General features: G+C 39.5%; 4 protein-coding genes across 4 annotated transcripts; 2 read left to right on the top strand and 2 right to left on the bottom strand.

Moving 5' to 3' along the window:
• Positions 1-622: 622 nt before the first annotated feature.
• Positions 623-3,781, bottom strand: BNACNNG07200D (B-box domain protein 31). Its single transcript, XM_048758413.1, has one exon. The coding sequence runs from the start codon at positions 3,103-3,105 to the stop codon at positions 2,728-2,730; it is 378 nt and encodes a 125-aa protein (XP_048614370.1). The 5' UTR covers positions 3,106-3,781; the 3' UTR covers positions 623-2,727.
• Positions 3,782-4,192: 411 nt separating this feature from the next.
• LOC125587251 lies at positions 4,193-5,029 on the top strand. The gene has a single exon (XM_048757472.1). The coding sequence runs from the start codon at positions 4,193-4,195 to the stop codon at positions 5,027-5,029; it is 837 nt and encodes a 278-aa protein (XP_048613429.1).
• Positions 5,026-9,000, top strand: LOC106403488. The gene is made up of 3 exons (XM_048757471.1): positions 5,026-5,578; positions 5,660-7,973; positions 8,031-9,000. The coding sequence occupies exons 1-3, from the start codon at positions 5,026-5,028 to the stop codon at positions 8,998-9,000; spliced, it is 3,837 nt and encodes a 1,278-aa protein (XP_048613428.1).
• A 4,865-nt stretch (positions 9,001-13,865) lies between these two features.
• LOC106403489 lies at positions 13,866-15,466 on the bottom strand. The gene is made up of 4 exons (XM_013844312.1): positions 15,142-15,466; positions 14,803-15,063; positions 14,475-14,716; positions 13,866-14,408 (listed from the first exon to the last, which is right to left on the bottom strand). The coding sequence occupies exons 1-4, from the start codon at positions 15,464-15,466 to the stop codon at positions 13,866-13,868; spliced, it is 1,371 nt and encodes a 456-aa protein (XP_013699766.1).
• Positions 15,467-15,712: the final 246 nt, after the last annotated feature.

Raw genomic sequence — 15,712 nt, 5'->3', positions numbered from 1 at the left:
AGGATTGTGATATGTCTATAAGGTTATAATGAGTGATCCGCCATGGGAATCGAATCTTGAAGTTGATTCCCTACAAGCAAGGAACGAAGCTAAGTTGAGATACAAAGAGGAGAAACTCAAGCGAACGTGAGTTTTTTCCTTTTTCTTTTGTAAAACGTGACAAAACAGAGTTTTAACATAAACAAAAAATTGATTCAAGATTAATTGTTTGAATTGAAGTTTTGGAAAACAGATTCGATATGCGTCCTGCAAAGCAAGAGCTGACACGAAAAAAAGAGTGAAAGGAAGATTCGTGAAAGCTGGCGCCTGGCGACAATTATGACTATGACCCATCATCATCACCAACGATGTATCACTGTGTTTTCTTTTTCCCTAAAAGAATGTATGGCTTCTTCTCATGATGATGATATATATAAATACTCTTATACGTGGTAAAACAGTTTCTTGTCGGGAAAAGTAAACCAACTTCTTATTTTGCTTACACTTTAAAAAAAAAAATTGAATCGAGGAAACCAGCTTGTTGCGGCACGGGAACGTTGGAACGCTGCACTAAGAATTTTTAGACGTAGTGAAAGTGACAGTACGGGGAGGGAGCCAAAATAGTGAACTTTCTGAAGGTGCAAAGAGTTACAGAAAGTAATACACACAAGTACAATGCTTTTATTTATTCACAAAGTATTACAACAATATATAATAAAATTTTATCTTTACATAGATAAAGTGTCTTACTAGTTCTTTTCCGAATTGACTAACATGTCACAGTCCAGACAAACAATAGCCTAAAACGTTCCTAGATCAAACTAACCCAAGAACCCCTCTCACCCCCTCATGACCCCTAGCCCTTATGCTTTGTGTCTATTCTAATTCAACACCAAAGCCCTTATGCTTACGACATTCTCTTGAGGTGGTACCTATCTCAAGGCACGTCTCTGTCTACTTATACATGTAGACTTCGTGGCTTATCTTTGCCAACTTCTCAAGGAAGAGATATTCACAAATCTTCCTTTATGGAATATTTCCAAAATTTCTTCAAAGCCTTTTGGAAATCTTCCCTTGATGATTTACTTTTTTCCAAGGTAAATCATAGCTTGTTTAGCCTCTAAGTTATCTTGTAGTTTAGCTCTACGTCGGCTCCAAGTTCAGTTTTCAAGTCAGCTACACATCTTCACTTCAGCTTCACTTCACGACACTTCTTGTACGACTTCATCTAGTACTTCACGGCTGATACATGGACATTTTGAGGAGTTGTTTTTCTTCGGCTTCTAAAACTCAGTCGTCACTGCACTAACACTTTTCTCCTATTTTAAAAGAATTTTTTTTTTTTTGGATCTCCCTCTAATAGGAAAATAGTCTCTACAAATGAAATTTCTAGCGAATTATATATATATATAAATATAAAGTAGATTTTTTTTTTTCTTGTGACATGTGGTAGGAGGTTTGCTGATACCTGTCATGATGTTTTTTTTTCTTTTTATATTTTAAGTCATTATTATTTTAGAGTACTGCAGTTTGACTTAGCACTTTTCCACAATAAGCCAGCTTGAACGGGTTCATACCGTAACATTTAGCGTTGCATGAAGAAGATGCTTCCCATGAGAGACGTTTTAGTTTTGAACAATACTTGGGTTCACCCCTAGGGTAAACCTTTAAATTCACCTTTCCTCTTATTACCAATCAAAATACCACCTAGAATAATAATAAAATAGATTAAAATCTGAAATAATTGAAAAAATAATAACTCCAATTTTAATGATGCTAACGCCACTAACTAAACTCTAAACTTTAAATCTATACCCTAAACCCTAAACCCTAACCGTAAACCCTTAATCCAAACTTTAAACCCTAAACCCAAACCCTATATCTTAAACCCAAATCCTAAACCCTAAACCCAAACCGTAAACCCTAAACTCAAACCCTATATCCTAAACCCAAATCATAAACTCTAAACTCAAACCATATATCCAAACTTAATCCCTACACCCTAAACTCAAATCGTAAATCCTTAACCCAAATCCTATGTTGATGTTGTTTCTTTAGGGTTTAAGATTTGGGTTTAGAGTCTAGGTTTTGGTTTATGATATAGGGTTTAAGTTTAAAGTCTAGGGTTTGAGTTTAGAGTTTACGATTTGGGTTTAGAGTTTAGGATTTGGGTTTAAAATATAGGGTTTGGGTTTAGGGTTTAGAGTTTGGGTTTAGAATTAAGGTTTAGGGTTTAGATTTAAGGTTTAGGGTTTAAAATTTAAGATTTAGGGTTTAATTAGTGGCGTTAGCGTCATTAAAATAAGCGTCATTATTTTTTTTAATTATTTTAGATTTTTTTTTTAAAAACTAATATATTTTATTATTAATATACGTGTCATTTTGATTGGTAAGTTCACCACTTCGGGGTGAACCTAAGTTTCGTTCTTTAGATTTTGGTAAACACATAAGAACAGTTAACCAGCGAAAGCCAAACGCAGTTTGATTGATTCTTGCTTGAACTTTTTTTAGCTTGTTTCCTTTTAGTTTCACACGTATTCAGAAGAGGACATAGTTCCAGATTCAAAGAAAGAACCTTTTTCCTTTCCCTTCAGTTGGAGAAAATTATTCTTTCTATTTTTAGTCAACACCCATTACTTAAAATTCTAATTATGAGTTTCATATATTAAATTCCCCAGATTTTTCCTAATAGAAAATGCATTACAAATCCTAGGAATTAATATCTTACAACACAAAAAGGGAAAAAAACTAAATCAGAGAAACACAAAACGGAACCTCGTTATTACTACTATCTTGTTCATTCAACGTTGTTATATCCCCAACGGTGGATTCTCCTGCCGTCGCCGACGGTAAGACAAAGTGATAGTTATCTCCGACGAGGCATCGGCGCGTGAGTTTATAACATGCGGTGCATAGCACGCGTCTCACGTGTCTCCAAGCAAGAAAATTAGCTCCGTGAACCCACCGGTCGCATTTCCTACAGAGAAAAGCTGAGTCAGCCTCGCAAAACACGGAGGCGTCACCGCCACGAAGCTCACACCTAACCGGAACATTCGGTCTCGTGCAGAGACTCCGGCAACCTCCGTGGACACTTCTGTTCTCTTCTTCATTCACGCCTTTACACATTTTCTTATTCTCTTTCTCTCTCTTGTGGTGGTTTGAGAAAAAGTTTTGTAAGTTGGAAAGACGTTAACCATTTATATAGGAATATTATTGCTTGCTAAAAGCATATGAAGATCTTATTTATTTTCATGAAAGAATAATGTGTGTGCAAAGTGTGTTGTGTTGTACACGTGGATGAATATTGCTCAGTTATTTTGACGTAAATGCACTCAAGAGGGTAGATGGTAAAATCGTCAATTTGTGAGAAGTTTTCTCATCCAAGCAAATCTTTTGTCCTCGTATTGGATGCACAACTTAAAATTTCAAAAGCTAAAACTCCATAGTACAACTCGTTCATTTATATAACCCACCACTTCATATATAATAGGGCCTATATAATATATGGTGTTCTTATCGGTTTAGGGGGAAGATTTAATGCTAATTGTTGTAATCTGTAAAATGATTGCCAAGGACGATGAAAAAATCAATTAAAATCTTAGAGTTATAGAAGCACCGAAAGATACAATAATAGCTTAGTTATGAAAGGTTCCGAGTTTCATTTGGAGACCAGATAGTAGACATTATAGTCTGGGCATTTTACCCGGACCTGAAGACCCGAACCGGAACCAATCTAAAAATACAGATTCGGATCCGGATCCATGCTAAAGTACTTGTTGGGTCTAGGTCTGAGAATTTTACTCAGACCCGAAGACCCGACCCAAAAAAACCCGGTCCGGATAGGAACCGAACTGATGTTTTAATTCTATTGGATCTTGTTATGGAAGACCCGCGGGTCTTGGATCCGACCCGACCCAAAAAAACCCGGTCCGGATAGGAACCGAACTGATGTTTTTATTCTATTGGATCTTGTTATGGAAGACCCGCGGGTCTTGAATCCGACCCGACCCAGACCCGAGACCCGATGGGTAACAGAAATATTAACACCACAGATGCTTTAAGCCCTACTCGGGAGTATGTTCGGGTACAGGTCAGATTCAATGTAGCAAACCCCCTGAGAAAATCCAGAGTCATCAATCTGAAAAAAGGTGGCTCTTTTGAAGTTTTCTACTTCTATGAAAGGGTTTAGAAAAGATGTTATCACTGTCAAAGAATGACCCATGAGAAACCGATGTGTCCGCTTCTTGTGAGACAAAGACAAGGCCAAATTATAAAGAAAAGATTAGGCATCTTTGATGATAAACCTAAGCCTAATCTGATTCTTTCTGAAAATGATCCCCTTTATGGAGTTCTGGAGGAACATCAAGTAGGGATCCATCCTGTTCTAGGAAGACCGAAGATTGCATCGGAAGTGTTAGAAGGGATGCGACAGTATTTGATGGTGGCTGAAGGGGAAGAGCGGAAGATTAGAGAAGAAAGAGTCAGGAAATCTGTTAGGGAAGTTGAGCTTAACCCTGTTACTGAAAGAATGGTGCTCAGACTAGAAGAACCACCAGTGATAACTAAAGATCTTAATCGAGGCAAGGGTATTTTATTTGAGTATGATGCTCCTGAGTCAAACCAAAGTATATCCTCTTCAAGAACTGGTGGGCAGAAACTTATGGGAGCGGCTATTGTTGCTGGTAGGGGCTCGACCTTCATTGAGAACCCACGACTGGTCAATTACAGCTCTGAATCCAACTTCTCAAATTCTGGTTTCTCTATTTCTGATAACAGTTCGACGACTTATAAGATTGGCCTCTTTGAGGGTGCATCTTCCGGAACTGTTAAGAAACAAGGGAAACCAAGAAGGAGACCTTATGTGAAAAAGAGGAAGCTGAAACCGTTGGAGGAGTCAGAGAAAGTGGATCCTAGTGCGGTGATTGTGGAGAAGCCTTCGACATCTGCTGAGAAGAGGAAATCAATGGAAATTGTTGAGAACAAAGGAAAAGCCGTGAGACAGAAAACCAAAGGGATGGTCCCAAATGAGGGACCGTCCAAATCCCAATGAGCATCGTGAGCTGGAACTGTCAAGGCTTGGGGCGGCCTCAAGACTTGACAGTTCAGAGACTCATGGAAATACGTCAAAAATATTTCCCTGAGGTTCTCTTTCTGATGGAGACGATGCGCTGTAGAAACGTCCTTGTAGATATTCAAGTGTGGCTCGGTTATGACTTTGTATATACGGTGGAGCCTGTAGATACATGGGGTGGTCTTGCTGTTTTTTGGAAAAGAAGTTCGGAGTTGGTCTTTAATCATGTGGATAAGAACTTAATGGATTTTCATGTACAGTTTGGTAATTTCGGATTCTTCCTTTCTTGGGTATATGGGGACCCTGCTTATGATAGGAGACACAAAGTTTGGGAGAAACTGTCTCGGATTGGAGTTCAGAGACAACAACCATGGGCTATGATTGGAGATTTTAATGAAATCTTGAGCAATGAAGAAAAACTGAATGGGCCAAGAAGAAGTGATAACTCTTTTAAACCTTTTGGTGACATGCTGCACGCTTGTGGGATGAAGGAACTCTTAAGTTCGGGCAATGGATTTACGTGGGCAGGTAGAAGAAATACTCTTTGGATTTAGAGCAGGTTGGATAGAGTTTTTGGAAATAAGGCTTGGTCTCGCTTATTTCCAGTAGCCTCTCAACTTTTCTTGGAAATGAGAGGCTCTGATCATCGCCGGGTACTGTTAAGCCTAATGGACTCTCATGAAAAATACAGAGGATCCTTTAGATTTGATAAAAGAATGCTCCATAGACCGGATGTTAAGGAGGCAGTGAGGCATGCTTGGTCTACTAATTGCAATGGTCTTGGAGCTTTAGTGGCAGATAGGATCAGAGATTGTAGAAAAGCTTTGAGTAGATGGAAACACTCTTCAGATTTGAACTCTAAGCTCAGAATATCAAGAATCCAAGAAGAGTTTGATGCAGCTATGTCTAGCAGAAACCCTAAGCCTGCTGTTCTAAGTTCCCTGAAATTCCAGTTGATAAAAGCCTACTCTGATGAATCGAGCTTCTGGAAACAGAAGAGCAGAGATCAATGGAATGCCTTTGGAGACAGAAATTCTAAGTTCTTCCATGCTTCAATTAAAACAGATAGAAACAAGAACTATATTGAGAAACTCCAGGATGCCAGTGGGAACATGGTTAGAGGAGAAGCTTCAAAGGGTGAAGTAGCAACAAAATACTTCTCTAAACTCTTCAAGTCCTCGAAACCTTCAGACCTTGATTCCTTATTCAGTGGGATGGCTCCTAGAGTGACTGATAGAATGAATGGCCTTCTGACTTCTGTGGTAACCAAAGATGAAATTAAGAGGGCAGCCTTTGCTATTAAGCCGAGCAGTGCTCCTGGCGCTGACGGTATGACTGGATTGTTTTTTCAGCGATATTGGGATATTGTGGGTCCTAGAGTCGTGATGGAAATTCAAGGTTTTTTCAATTCAGGGTCTTTCCCTAAACAATGGAACTTCACGCAAATCTGTCTGATCCCAAAGAAGCTTCATTCTCCCTTGATCTCTGATCTCCGTCCTATAAGCTTGTGTTCGGTGCTGTATAAAATAGTCTCCAAGATTCTGGTTTCGAGGCTTCAGCCTTTTCTATCTGATCTAGTGGCACCGAACCAGTCAGCATTTGTGGAAGACAGGTTGATATTTGACAACATTTTGATCGCTCATGAAGCTGTTCACGCCCTGAGGACTCATCCGGTGGTATCTAATGAGTTCCTAGCTGTTAAGACTGATATGTCAAAAGCATACGACAGAGTTGAATGGGGATATGTTGAAGCTCTCTTGAAAGCTATGGGGTTTGATATCAAATGGATTGAATTGGTAATGTTCTGCATCTCTTCGGTAAACTATTCTGTTCTTATCAATGGACAGCCTTATGGATTGGTGACACCAGAGAGAGGTCTTAGGCAGGGAGATCATCTCTCTCCCTTCCTGTTTGTCCTTTGTACTGAAGGCCTAACCCACCTGATGAACAAAGCCGAAGAGAGAAGTCTGATTGACGGGATCAGTTTCTCATTGGACGGTCCGACAATTCATCATCTCCTGTTTGCTGATGATAGTTTATTCCTTCTTAAAGCTTCGGAATCCCAATGTCAGCAACTGCAGTCGATCTTGCATTACTATGGGAGTTTAACAGGGCAAGTGATAAATCTTTCAAAGTCATCCATTACTTTTGGCGAGAAGGTGAATGAGGCTTTAAAACAGAGATTAAGGGTTCTGCTAGGTATCTTTAATGAAGGAGGGGCTAGCTCTTATTTGGGGTTACCTGAGTGCTTCTCTGGCTCAAAGATTGAGATGTTGAACTTTATCAAAGACAAAACCAAGAAGAACTTATCAAATTGGTACTCGAGGACACTTTCACAAGGTGGAAAAGAAGTGATGATCTGGTCAGTAGCCATGGCGTCTCCTATCTTTTCTATGAGCTGCTTCAAGTTTCCAAAAACCACTTGTGACAATTTATCCTCTGCCTTGGCGACCTTTTGGTGGAGCTCAGTGGAAGACAAAAAGAAAATTCATTGGGTGAGTTGGGAGAAATTATGTCTTCCTAAGCATCTTGGTGGGATGGGTTTCAAAAATTTGCAACTCTTCACCCATGCTCTTTTGGCAAAACAAGCCTGGCGGATTTTAAACGACCCTGATTCTCTTTATGCGAGATTTATAAAGAGCAGATATTTTCAGGATGGAAATCTTGGTAAAGCGACACTAGGTGCCAGACCCTCTTACGGTTGGAGAAGCCTATTGTTCGGAAAAGAGCTTCTGGATCAAGGACTCAAATGGATGATAGGCAATGGTGAAGATATTCTTGTATGGGCCACTCCATGGATTGAAGATGGTGATAGAATGAGAATTCCTTTGATGAAAAACATTTTCGTTGATTTGGATTTGAAGGTAGCAGCTCTGATTGATCAACACTCTAAGAGTTGGAACATGAGTTTGCTGAGAGATCTGTTTTATCCTCAAGACGTGGAGCTCATCTCAGAGATGAAAATTGCGCCATGATCTAGGGACTTTAAAGTCTGGAAGTATAATGCGTGTGGAGCGTACACGGCCAAATCAGGGTATTGGCTAGCCTCTAAACTGTCTAATTTTGAGGTTAGGAGACAGGCTGAAGCTCTACCGTCCATTAACCCGCTTAAGGAGCTCATTTGGGATCTTTCTATTCCATCAAAGCTCAGAATCTTTCTTTGGAAAATTGTGTCTAACGCTTTGCCGGTGGCTGATGGAATAGCTTCTCGGGGGATGCAGGTTGATAATAGATGCCAATTCTGTGGAATGGATGGTGAAACTGAAAATCATCTGTTGTTTACTTGTCCCCATGCTAGACTTGTTTGGGCAGTTTCTGGTGTTCCTTTGCCTCATGAGGGGTTTAGTACTTCCATTTTTCAGAACATCAATTTTCTTCTCGCTGGCCAGAAGAATTTCAAAATTCCTGCATATCTAAGGAATGTGTTTCCGTGGCTGTTGTGGAGAATTTCGAAAAATAGAAACAGCCTTATCTTTGAAGGGTTAGAGTTTGAGGCTTTAGGAGTAGTAAGAAAAGCGTTTAATGACATGAATGATTGGTCCCAAGCTCAAGCTGTGGAGAATGCTGCTGAGACGAACCCATCTGTTAGCCTTTCAGATAATCTTGTCGAATGGTCGCCGCCTCCTGATCAATGGAAAAAATGTGATATAGGTGTTGAATGGGACAAAAGGAACCAAAGATGTGGAGCAGCGTGGCTGGTGAGAGACCGTAAAGGAGTTGTATTACTTCACAGTAGATGTTCTTTCACTAATATCCCATCATTGAGAGAGGCTCAAGTTCAAGTTTGGGTATGGGCTATTGAAAGCATGAGGAGTCTTGGTTTCTCGAAGATAGTGTTTGTAGGAGATTCAAAAGAGTTAGTTGGAGCTGTTATCAGACCGCCTGCTTGGCCATCGTTTAGGTGGATGTCGAACAGAATCCTATCTTCTCTCCAGTATATTTCTGAGTGAAAATTGGAAAAAGTTGATAGGTCTTTGATCTGTGGAGCCTACCGTATAGCTCAGAGTGTGGTTGTATGGGATTTACCTCAATCGTATGTGGCCACAAGCTATCCTTCTTGGCTGGTTGATCTTTTTGGCTAAGTTAATGGTAGTTGTGATCTCCTTTTTGTGTTGCCTTCGATTGTGGTTGATCCTTTCATCTTTTTTGGGTATCTGACTTGTAATATGTTGGTTTAGAACTTTGTTCGGGGTATAAATGAAATGGTATGTTTAAAGTGAAAAAAAAAAAAAAGCCCAAACTCTCTACCCATTGATCTAACTGTTAAGGACTATATATAGAGTAAGATTTACATTTTTTCTATCTAACGGAGGTGGGAGTTTTTTCCTAACAAATTAATAATGGGAATTAAATAAAATGCGTTGACGGGGCATCGAAGTCAGGTTATTTTTCCAAAGAGCAAGGGGGTGGACCACTAGGAGACAATAGATTGTTGTTGTATCTTGCATACTTTAATATATATATACACATTTTAATACAATAAAAATACAAACTTTAGATAAAATTTTGGATATTTAAATATTTTCAGATATTTTTTTTATATTTTTGGGCCGACCCGAACCAAACCCGACCTGAACCGAACCTGAACCGAACCGAATCCGAACCGACAAATTCTAATTACCTTATTGGGTCCAACTATCTAAGACCCGAACCGACCACCCGAACCGACCCCGAACTGAGAATTTCAAATTATCCTATTGGGTCCTAAACTCTAAGACCCGAAATGACCCGACCCGAACCGAACCCGAACCCAACCCAAATGCCTATGCCTGGTTGGGTCTTTTTTCTTTGGACCTGCATGTCTCGGTTCGGCTGCGGGTCTCGGTTCGGGTCCTACCCGAGACCCGATCGGGTACCCGGAGTATCCAAAAATTATGGTATATATTAAGTATATATGGATGATTAGGTATATTTTTGGTATTTCAGGTATTTTTTAAGTTTCAGGTTCGGATTTTCGGGTGTAATTCCAGGTTTCAGGTAAGATTTTAGATTTTTAGAAAATATAATTCGCGTATTTGCGTAAAATTTCGGGTATCTTTTAGGTTTTCGGGTTTGATTTTAGATAAATATTCAGGTATTTTTGCGTTTCTTTGAGTATTTTTAGTTTTTTGGATATTTTTTAAGTTTTCTGGTCCTAGATACCCGAACCGATCCGGATCCAAAATAGACCCAAAAATTATGTGTATTTTACGGGTATTGAAATTATGGATCCGAACCGATCCGGACCTGACAAAATCCGACCCAGAACCGATCCAAAAATTATAGATACCTATATGAGTCTAAATTTCTAGGACCCAAAAGAACCGGACCCGACAAAATCCGATCTGAACCCGACCTGAGGACCCGGATCCGGATGCCCATCATACCTATTATCGTCTTCTTAAAATTTGATAATGATCTAGAATATTTATTTTTGTTAAAGAGCTTTTTGAAAATAGGTTCTAGAATTAATCTGGCTTAAAAACATTTCGTCAAATAAAAATTTTGTAAAAGAAAAAATAAATAAAAATCTTGCATATACTATGATCCACTTATAGCACACCTTGTTTTTTATAAACATTTAATATTATATTACCGAAATATATAATAGAATAGAACTATCTAAAAAGAATTAATAAGGTGATATCAATATCGAAGGTGATATTAATATCTTTGATATTAGTTGGAGGAAGGTGAGGTAAACATAAGAAACGGCTAGAACTTAGGGTGATAATGTGATATCAATATCTTGATATTATTTGTCTTTGGGCCATTGTGCGGTGGTTAATCAGTCAACTTTTTATGTAATTATATAAGCTTACTATTATAATAACCAAAGAGGGGGACTTCACTTGTATGGTTCACATTTAAAGGCTTTTTCGGGTCTATTTATTAGTCATTTATATATGTCTTTGAAACCTACCCCACGAATATCAATTAGTTTAAGAGGTTCGATTGTTATAGAAGTACCATACATTGCTTGTGATGGCATACCAACCTAGTACGTATATATGTAATATTGCTTGTGACTCGGTAAATAATATTAGGACGTGGTTATTGGGAGATAAATTTGCATAGAATTTATAAATTTTAAGAGTTGATAAATTTTAAAAGTTACGTGGATTGTGAGAATATAAAAATATATAGAATCTCGATCTCAAGAACAAAGTAAAGAACTCAAACTCAAACTCTTTATTAATCTTACAATACTTAAAAAAATTCTCTCAAAAACTTAAGCTCTCAATTCTCACAACTCATAAGTTATACTACATATTAGCATCTCCTTATATATAACTCATAACTTTCTAAACTCATTAGGTTTAACATAAATCTATATTTCCTAATCCTTATAACTTTCCATAACACATCAGGATTAGGTAGCTTCCATCTCAAGCTACTTCAAACTTATCTCAACGTTTCCCTCCTTAAGCTTGAAGTTCTCATTTGATAAATCTTCAACGCCTATCAACATTCTCTTCTCCTTGAATTTAATTCTTCCAAGTGATTTCGTTAGTATATCGGCTTTCTGCTCACTTCCCGGAACATGCTATACTTCAACTTGATCATTTTCAACACATTCACGAATGAAGTGGAACCTCATATGTATGTGCTCAGAACGTCCATGAAACACATGATTCTTTGTAAGTGCAATTGCAGATTTGTTGTCGACTCGAATCGTTACCTTCTTGCACTCTTCGTCAACGATTTCACTTAGACACTCTTGAAGCCAAATTGCTTGCTTTGCTGCCTCTGTAGCTGCCATAAACTCTGCCTCACAAGAAGAGAGGGCAACGATCTCTTGTTTCTGCGAACACCACGTTATAGGACTCTTCTCAAGATAAAATAGATGGCCCGTGGTGCTTTTACCATCATCCTCATCAACGTTATGAGAGGCGTCGCATTAGCCGACCAACTCTAGACCCTTTGCTCCCGTATACAAGAGACCAAGACACGACGTTCCACGCAAGTACCGTAGTACCTGTTTCAACGCTGCTCCGTGCGACTCTTTAGGCTCATGCATTTACCTACTCAAAACGCCGACACTAAATAGGTCTGGTCGGGTATGGAGTAAATACCGAAGACAATCTATGCTTCTTCTGTACTCAGTTTCGTCGATGCCTTTCTCTTCTGGCGACCTTGAAAGCTTAACATTCATATCCATAGGTATATGAGTCGAGTTGCACGCCGCCATACCACATTCTTCGAGAATTTTTGTTGCATATCGTTCTTGTTTGAGAAAGATCCCCTCAGCATGTTGATGTATCTCTATTCCAAGATAATATGTGAGTTTACCAAGCTCCCTCATCTCGAACTTCATCGACATCTCACCCATAAACTCGTTGATTGACTCTATTGAGGTACCAGTAACAAGCAAATCATCAACGTATACAACAACAATAAGGAGACATTTTTTTTCTTCCTTTCTATACAGTGAAGGTTCCTTGGAACATCGCTGAAACTCCAATTCACGCAATATCTTGTTGAGCTTCGCGTTCCATGCTAGAGGTACTTGTCTTAACCCGTAGAGAGCCTTTTTTAACTTGTATACTTTTCCTTCCTTTCCTGGAACTACAAATCCTCCTGGCTGAGTAACATAAACTTCCTCTTTTAGTTCTCCATGTAGAAATGCTGTCTTTACATCAAGATGATGTATTTCCCACCCGTTTGAAGCAGCAATTGCGATGACCAGTCGGATTGTCTTGACACGAGCGACGGGTGCGAATACTTCATCATAGTCAATAACATGTCTTTGAACATATCCCTTTACTACCAGCCTCGATTTATACTTGTTAATGCTTCCATCGGCGTTTCGTTTTATTTTAAACATCCACTTCAAGCCTATTGGCTTTACGCCCGTAGGAAGATCAACTAGTAACCACATATTGTTCTTCTCAATAGAAACGAGTTCGTACTTGCACACATCAATCCAAACTTGTAGTTCTTTGGCCTCGTCAAAGCTCCATGGCTCATCATTGATGATCATTAAGAGGCACTCACATTCACATTCGGCCAGAAGTATGTAATCGTCGAGATATGTAGGTTTTACTCGGGTTCTTGTTGACCTTTTCAGCTCAACAATCTCAGGTTCCTCGCATTCGTCATCTTCTTCATGTTCTTCTATATCGATCGGAGCCTCAACATCGCTCATAGCTCGGGTGGTATTCACATGTTGCACTGTATCTCCTTCTCCACTTGAAACACCAAACTCGACCAGGAAGGTTTCAGAGCTTTTATCTTCCTCAGGTTCCATATTGCTCCAGTTCCATCCTTGGCTTTCATCGAAAGTAACATCACGACTTACTACGATCTTCCTTAAGGAAGGTTCAAGCAAGCGATATGCCTTGGAACCAGGCTCCGTACCTAGATGCACTAAAACTCTTGATCTACCGTCCAGCTTCTTGCTTCCAACGGCTTCATTTCGAGCATAACCAATGCACCTGAAGACCTTAAGGTGCGTTAGGTTTGGTTTCTTCTCTCGAAGCATCTCGTATGGAGTCTTACCAAGTAAAGATCTCGTGGAAATCCTATTAATCAGATACGTAGCATTCCGCACCGCTTCTCACCATAAGAAATTAGGTACATTCTTATTCTTCAGGATGCTTCTCGTCATCTCCATGAGAGTTCAATTACACCTTTCAGCAACCCCATTATGTTGAGGAGAGTATGAGGCTGTTAGATGTCTTCTAATTCCGTATGTATTTCAGTAGCTTTGGAAGTCTCGAGACGTGAATTCTCCTCCTCAGTATATTCGTAGTGTTTGTATTGTAGGCTTTTATTTCTTACTCGACAAGCATCTTGAATTTCTTGAATTTTTCAAAAGCTTCACTTTTCTCCTTTAGTAGTATTGTCCACATGTAGTGCGAATAGTCATCAATAAACACCAATACATATCTTTTTTGAGCAGGTGTGGGTGGAGTGATTGGGCCACAAAGGTCACTATGTATGAGTTCAAGGGGTTTCGAAGTTCGATATGAAGTTTCCTTTGGGAACGGTTGTCGCGTTTGTTTCCCAAGGAGACACGAAACACATTTCTCTTTGTTAACCTAATGTCCGGAATACTCACGACTAGTCCTCTCTTGATCATCGACTTCATCGTTTCATGGTTGACATGACCAAGCCTCGCGTGCCATCTTGATGACTCAGTCGTTGTTGTTAGCTCTAAACACTGAACACTCTCGGCCTGTAGAGTAACCTTGTACAGTCGATTTCTCGACCTTGTTGTCTTGACCATCAACTTTCCAGCTCGATCAAATAGCATCAGCTGATCGTCCTTCAATCTCACTTCACAGCCTGTGTCGGTGGCTTGGCCAAGACTAATAATGTTACTCTTTAATCCTGGTATATAGTATACATTGCTCAAGATTTTCTTTTCACCTCCCTTAAACACAAATCAAACTGAACCTTTTCCTTTAATATCGATTCGTGAGTCGTCTCTGAATCGAACCTTCCCAGTGATTGTCTCATGCAACGTGTCAAAGAACAATCTATTACCACTCATGTAGTTACTCGCACCATTATCAAGGTACCATACATTATTTGTGTCTGAGTCTGCTTTGAACTCTCTAGGCTTTACACTTTGTTCATTTAGATACACCAACTCGTGCATCATTAATTCATCGGCTTCTTGAGTGTCTTCTTCTTTCTTCTGAATGGTTCCTTGAAGTTTAAGTAACCTGTCAGAGCAATCTGCGACAAAGTGACCAATCTTATCACAACAGTAACAGGTGATATGCAAGGCATCTCGATCCTGTTGATAAGATCCATATTGATACGATCCGAAACGACCACGCCCCCTACCCCTCCAGGTAGGTCGTCCACCGTGGCCCCTGCCTCTGCTACCGTAGTGATCCTCGCGGCCTCTGCCTTTTCCACCATAGTTTCCTTGTTGTGTCTCCAATTTGCATACATCAATTTTCTTTGGTCATCTGTCTGTTCATCCTCATCCTCTCTGATCCTCTCCTCATAAGCTTTCAATCTTCCAATGATGTCTTCAAAACTTGTAGTATTTAGGTCAAGAACTTGTTCCAGAGATGCTACAATATGAATATATCATTTTCGGGGTAAGCTCTTTAGAAATTTCTTCACATGTTTTGATTCTTCAATGATCTCGCCAAGAGATGCAGATTTTGACGAGATCTCTGATAATTTCCCGACGAAGACGTCTATAGTATCTCCTTCCTTCATCTTCAATTTATCGAACTCAGCCATTAAAGTTTGTAGCCTTGCTTCTCTTACTCTCTCCGCCCCAACGTGTCTTGCCTTTATTGCATCCCAAACGCCCTTTGCTGTGTCAAGATCTCCGACCTGTAATGTCAACGCCTCGGGAATGGATTGAAATACGAGTGCAATAGCTATATCATTTTTCTCCTCAACTTTATTGGCGGGATCGATAGTTTCCCATACTTTATTCACTTTAAGGGCGATCTTCATACGCATTGCCCAAACAGTGTAATTAGTAGAATTAAGCATTGAAAATTTTATGGATTATGACACGACCTCCTTGGTGCTAGTCTCAGACTCTTCCTTAACGTTTCCCATGGCTTATTTGATATGTTGCGATCGAACTTTTCCTTGTTATCTCCTGCGTACTCGATTCGGTCTCGTGTTTGCTCTGATACCAAATATAAAATCTTGATCTCAAGTACAAAGTAAAGAACTCAAACTCAAACTCTTTATTAATCT

Source organism: Brassica napus, chromosome C5, assembly GCF_020379485.1.
Source record: "Brassica napus cultivar Da-Ae chromosome C5, Da-Ae, whole genome shotgun sequence".
Classification (NCBI taxonomy): Eukaryota; Viridiplantae; Streptophyta; class Magnoliopsida; order Brassicales; family Brassicaceae; genus Brassica; species Brassica napus.
This window is presented reverse-complemented; position numbering and strand designations above follow the sequence as displayed.

Bases quoted from the DNA above. Each gene is read 5' to 3' on its own strand.
- LOC125587251 (XM_048757472.1), top strand. From the start codon at position 4,193: ATGACCCATGAGAAACCGATGTGTCCGCTTCTTGTGAGACAAAGACAA.
- LOC106403489 (XM_013844312.1), bottom strand. From the start codon at position 15,466: ATGCGTATGAAGATCGCCCTTAAAGTGAATAAAGTATGGGAAACTATC. The intron at 14,717-14,802 runs GTATCAATATGG...ACTTTGTCGCAG, and splicing joins GGGCGTGGTCGTTTCGGATC to ATTGCTCTGACAGGTTACTT. The intron at 14,409-14,474 runs GTTCGATTCAGA...TTTGTGTTTAAG, and splicing joins ATGAGACAATCACTGGGAAG to GGAGGTGAAAAGAAAATCTT.
- BNACNNG07200D (XM_048758413.1), bottom strand. From the start codon at position 3,105: ATGTGTAAAGGCGTGAATGAAGAAGAGAACAGAAGTGTCCACGGAGGT.
- LOC106403488 (XM_048757471.1), top strand. From the start codon at position 5,026: ATGAGCATCGTGAGCTGGAACTGTCAAGGCTTGGGGCGGCCTCAAGAC. The intron at 5,579-5,659 runs GTAGAAGAAATA...TATTTCCAGTAG, and splicing joins CAATGGATTTACGTGGGCAG to CCTCTCAACTTTTCTTGGAA. The intron at 7,974-8,030 runs GTTTTATCCTCA...GCCATGATCTAG, and splicing joins ATGAGTTTGCTGAGAGATCT to GGACTTTAAAGTCTGGAAGT.